This window comes from Gastrolobium bilobum, unplaced genomic scaffold (genome assembly GCF_033153095.1).
Source record: "Gastrolobium bilobum isolate Gb01-03AN ecotype WA unplaced genomic scaffold, APGP_CSIRO_Gbil_v1 utg5255, whole genome shotgun sequence".
In the NCBI taxonomy this organism is placed as follows: Eukaryota; Viridiplantae; Streptophyta; class Magnoliopsida; order Fabales; family Fabaceae; genus Gastrolobium; species Gastrolobium bilobum.
In genome coordinates this window covers 1,052,755-1,058,848 of record NW_026898528.1, presented here as the reverse complement: position 1 = coordinate 1,058,848, position 6,094 = coordinate 1,052,755, and the positions used below count along the sequence as shown (strand labels likewise).

The 6,094-nt window shown below is 30.5% G+C and overlaps 1 protein-coding gene across 1 annotated transcript; it reads right to left on the bottom strand.

Moving 5' to 3' along the window:
* Window positions 1-4,828: 4,828 nt before the first annotated feature.
* On the bottom strand, window positions 4,829-5,404 carry LOC133317129 (dirigent protein 4-like). Its single transcript, XM_061518953.1, has one exon. The coding sequence runs from the start codon at window positions 5,402-5,404 to the stop codon at window positions 4,829-4,831; it is 576 nt and encodes a 191-aa protein (XP_061374937.1).
* Between the last annotated feature and the right edge of the window lie 690 nt (window positions 5,405-6,094).

The window sequence follows — 6,094 nt, the reverse complement described above, 5'->3', positions numbered from 1 at the left end:
GTTTGGTGCAGGGATCAAACCCTGCCTCAAGCAGTTTCTTGGAAAATCTTTGGGGGCCAGAGGATAAGCCAAAAAATCTTCGGTTAGGGGATTAGTCTCGTCCTTTCTCCGGTTGCGAAGCTTAGTGCTCCCACTGTTACAATGAGGGGCTAGCCCAAACGGGTCATACCTCGAGAGCATGGTGCCCGGAGAAGGTTGAAAAAAAAAATTATAATAAAAAAACTATTATAATCCTGAAATAAATTATAATTATAAAAGTACATTGATTTCCGTCTCAAAACGATGTCATTTTAGACTCAATGTAGATAATTTATCTATATTTACTGCAGAAAAAATGGATCCTTTATTTATAAATGTGTTTGTTTTTTCTGATGTTACTTTAGATAACTTTATCTAATGTTCATCAAAACGACGTCGTTTTAGGACGGAAATCATGGTATTTTTGTAATTTTAATTTATTTTAGGGTTATAATAGTTTTTATCACTCTAATTTTTTAATTTTTCAACTCCAAAATGACGTCGTTTCGATGAACATTAGATAAAGTTATCTAAAGTAACATCGGAAACTTTTTTCCCTTTATAAATACTCAAAAAAAAAAAAAAAAAAAAAAAAAAAGGAGAAGAGCAACTCTCAAAGAAAAACAGCCAAGAATAACGCTTCCCATTCTCAAAGTAGCCACACACACAAAAGGAGTATTTCCATACTAACACAGATTTTTTTTTTTTTCAGTGTGCCGTAATCTCAGTTATTATTGGTTTCCATACGATTATGTCACTAACATAAAATCTTGACCCGAGACTTGTGCAGTTGTCGTAACATAAGTCAAGCTTATCTCCTACTCACCCAAATCGGTTTTTCAACTGTGTCGAATCGAAGTTGTTAAACGATTAATGATATAGACAGCATCAGTAATACAATAACTTCAGTAAAATGGTGATGAAAAGTCAAACATTTTTTTGGTTTTGGTCATTTAATACATGAGTTTTCGTTTTATCCTTTAACATAACACAACAAACTTTTCTACACTCACAATATTTTATGGGGCCCATACTTTTTAAAACAAAAAAATAAATAAAAAATTAAGACACGCAAAACGAATCTCTATAACATTACACAATCACTTTTCCTATAACATAACTCTTATAAAAACCTTAATACATTTGCCTTTTATCAATCAATTTTGATGATATGTTTACTAATGCCTAGAGGGCGCATTAGTGTATTAGTGACTCCTCCACTTTCTCTATTTTCTGGTTGTTATGTGTTCTCCATGCTGGTCATATCACCTAGCCTTAATTTAACCATTGCCTCTGTGGTTCTGCCAAGCCTACTTTTAGCTTTGTACTTTTTGGGAACTTCAACAATCAACATATATTAGATTAGCCAAAAAAAACTTCGAAGATAAAGATATAGTCCTAAAAAGGAAGACAAATCAAGGTTTTCAGGAGGAAACAGATGGTAATGGCATAAATGTTGGCTGTTGCACTAGTAACACTTCACTTGCCAAGAACGTCTCTTTAGTTCGTGGTTATTCAGAATGCAGGATATGACTGGCTCATTCATTTTCATAGAGACCACCGAGGATGATACAGAGGATACTCTCTGTAACTGAATAACATAACCAATTTTTATTAACAATGATCAATGAATTCACTTTACACACTTGTCTTTCTATGTATACATGCAAACTCTTTTAATGACACAACTACATATATGTGTCCCACTATTACACAAGACAGTTATTACACTATTATAACCAGCATTCACTTATACAAGGCCCATGGACCTACTCTGCCCTCTACCTCTTGCTTGTGTGACATCTCTAACACTTCACTTGCCAAGAACGTCTCTTTAGTTCGTGGTTATTCAGAATGCAGGATATGACTGGCTAACTCATTTTCATAGAGACCACCGAGGAAGAGTTACCTTACATGACCAAGGGCGACCATTTGTCTTTTTCATATAATAATTCCAATGGAACTTTAGGATGTTTGGTAGGGAAGAAATTTTTTGAATACTAAGAAATTGTAATTGATAGGAAAATGGTTGGAAAGTAAGTTTGGTAGGAAAATGTAAAAAAAAAATTGTTTGGTTGGAAAAAATTTTACCGGACAAATTAAGTAAGATTTATAAAGTCTATGTTTGGTTTGAGGTAAAATATAGATGAGGAAATAACTTCAAATTACAAAATAACCCTTGTAGCAAACACTATTATCTAATAGAATAGGGTATTTTTGGCATCCACATGTGTCCTCTTTCTCCCATTAGCCTAGGCAACTTGAAAATACCACCTTGAAAGAGGTATTTTCAACAATATTTTTTCTTCCAATTTTTCACACAAAAGTAAATGGCTAGGCAAAATGGATCCATAGCTAAATTTTTTAAAAACTTCAATCAAACAAGAAAGTCCAAAAATAACACATTGAGATACATGACTAACTTCTAAGAAACCCTCAACCAAACACCCTCCTACTGTCCTTATGGAAAGCCAAGAGGCTCAAACTTGTAAAAATGTAATGACACTGTTTGGATAGGTTATGTTACTGTTTATTCTATGTCTACCTTATTTATTATTTATTAATACCATTATATCAGAATTTCAGTAACTTTTATTATTTTTCTTTTCGCTTAAAATTCCAATCTAAAAGTATTAAAGAATGGTAGATAAGATAGGTATGAAATAAAAAAGATAAAATAATCTATCTCTTTCTATTGTTATTTTTTTAAAATCATTTTCAATGATATAATTAATTACAATGTTATTTATTACAAACTATTATTACATCTTTGTTACCCTAAATGTATGTCACATGTGTAATGTCTTAGTTTAAATAAAGTATATATATATATATATATATATATATATATATATATATATATATAATTTTGATTTATCATTACGATAATACGTGTTACGATTTTTTTTCATTAAAATGATTTTATCAATAATTCAAATGCTTTTATGTTTTACAATTTTTATCCCCCTTCCAATTTAACGTAAAATCTCGATTTTAATTATCTTGATTCACTTGTACTTTTAAAAATAGCAATGTTCTTCCAAATTATGTACCTAAGAGAGTTTTATTTTCCAGATTTTATTAATTAAGTTTATTTCTGTCTGCGCAAAAAACAATCATATGAATAACCATCAATGAAATTTGAAGTAGCGCCGCTATTTCTTGCAAATGTTTTTTATTTTTTATTTTATTTTTTATAACAGTCTTGCAAATGTTTGCTTTGTGAATTCAATGAATGAGGCCCAAAAAAAAAAGAAAAAAGACACGTTAGATAAATCTCACGCACACATTATCTTGCACTAACTCCAGTTTTCTCCCTACAGTCAATAGTTAATTTTATCTCGTAAGAGTATTAGTAGGAATTAGCATCATACTTGAACTACATCATATTAGTAGAGAAATAACAAAGTGATTTCCGAATTTCAATCTTATTTTTACCTTTTCGCATGGAAAATATTTCAAAACCCTTTCAATCGATAAATATGTCAAATGGACTAAAATAATATCGGCCATTTCAGCCCGTTAGGAATTGGCCTACAAAATTAGTGGGTTAGCAAAATACAAAGTCATCCATGTGACTTGATCTTGATCATAAGGAGGCCAAGGCATGGAAGAGAAAGTTAGGCCCTTATGTCTGCAAGTGTATTAACTCTTTTAATCTTTTATTATTGTTTAGAGTGTTGTTGCTTACTCCAAAGTCCAAAGCTCGGAGCTCGCAAGCATCCGTTTAGCTAGGACAAGACAAATCAGATGATCATGGATATGGTCAACGAAAACTAATAGCATGTTTGGTGGATAGTATAGGATAAGATTTGATAGTATAAAGTCTGATTGTATAAGATCTGATTAAATTTTAATACTATCTAGCGTTTGGTATGATATTGTATAAGATAATATTCTCCAATATTTTAAAAATTAATATATTAAAAAAATTTATTTTTAATATATAAATATTGAAATGATATATTAGTTCATGATAATTGTACGTGTAAGCAATATTAATACATCAACTCTTTATCAGGTCTAATCCACCACTCCTAAACCGGATTAAGTTATACATCATTTTGATGTATAAAGGGATCCTGCTGTATAAGTTTATACTATACAATGGTCACACCAAATAACTGAAAATGTCATAACGTATAATATAAGCTTATACTATCAGACCTTATACATCACACCAAACAAGTCCTGAATCACACAATTATAACGTTTCAGGCAAATTTTAAAATACGAATAATCAATTTATATACTTTAATTATCAGGGTACGGAGATATCACGTGATTAGCATATATGGAAGACATTAATGTATGTGGGGTCCTGTGGTCAACGATATATATTTTATTTTTTTATATTACAGACGTTATTCCATGTTTTCAAAAGTTATTTTATTATTTTAATATTAAAGACATTATGTTTCACTATAAAATAACAAAGTTTTTTTATTTTATTTACATTATTTCACTATGTATATATTCCCCTTTATGTTTCACTATTTCACCATTTTTTATGCATACACCTCAATAATGTCTTCTCTATTCTGTAGCTAGTAGCTAGTAGCAGTGTATATAACTATATATATGGCTTAATTTTTCTTAAGAAATATACTATAAAATTATTAATATAACATTTAATTAATAATTTTAATTTTTGATTGAAATGATTTTTTTTCATGCTATGACAGAGCCTTTAAGATCAAGTGGCCATAATTTAAAAAAAAAAAAAAAAATTTATTGCATTTGTTGCATCTTTTGTAAGAGGGTTACATATATCACTAGATAGACGCAGCGATGTACGTAATTATTTGAACTAGTAATGAAGGAGAGTGACATTGTATTCAAGAATGGCATCACCAGTCGTAGTGTTGAGGTAATGGGTCCTAACTTGAGCGAAACCTCTAGCCATCCTAAACTTGCCTCTTCCACCAACCACAGCCAACTCTCGATGTGTCTCAGTCACTGGATTCCTCGAAAACACACTGATAGAGCTTCCGTTGTATTTTCCTGTTGTAAATCCAAAATCAACATACATCACCAGTGTCAATTTATCACCTTGACTTGATGATAAATATAGACCCTCTGCATTCCCAACAACTTCTGATTTTTCATCAGGACCTTCTCTTAATGGATCATCAATAGCATACACATACCCAAACGGGGTTGCTGATTTTTCACCAACGGGGATGTTTGGGTGTGCAATTTCTACTGCACTTGGTTTATTTCCACTCAGAATGTCGAAGAGGTAGAAATGGAGATGTGTGACTTTCTCTTTTTGTTGAAAACCGTTCAAGTCTTCATAGTGGTATTCACAACTTACTAGAACGTTAATGTTGACACCACATAATAGAAAAGCCAAAACCATGAGGATTGCTCTGTTGTTCTCCATTTTTCTCTTCTTTGTCTGATACGAACACGAACACCACTTTGGTTGCTTGGCGTTTTATGGAGAGATGATAATTATGAGTTCTTTATTATGTGGCATATCTTTTTTATTATTAGTATAAAATTTAAAGTTATTATTCCATAAATATATAATTGAATTTGAGATTCGAATTTTAAATTTTGATTCGCATATAATTAAGAATAATCCTATGAAGTTAAGTTTATAAATTGAAATTACAAATTCAATTGTATATATATGGAAAAATATATTCTCCATAATTTGACTCTTGAACAAGGGATCTGTCTCATTCAATCCAGTCTTGGAAATCCGAAAAAGGAATCATCCCCCATTCAAAATTATATTTCTTTCTTTCTTTAAAAATTAATTCTCTCTGTTATTTTATACATACAATTTATTTTCTGATGAAAGATGAGATATCGCATTTATAAATGTTGTTTTTATCAGAAAATATTCAATTGGGGAGATTTTTTATTTAATGATCCAAGAACCCAATTAGTAATAAGATAAGAATTTGATGATACTGTATTAATTGCTATTAATAAAAAGCAAGGCTTGATTAGCTATTCGGTCTCGGCAATTAAATTCGGAGTTCTACTTTATTTACCTTTAAATTCCATTTTTTTAAAAAGACAAATTTTACAATTTTATTTTCGTTTCATTTTTCTATCAATT

Coding starts and splice junctions, on each gene's coding strand:
- LOC133317129 (XM_061518953.1), bottom strand. CDS start 5,404: ATGGAGAACAACAGAGCAATCCTCATGGTTTTGGCTTTTCTATTATGT.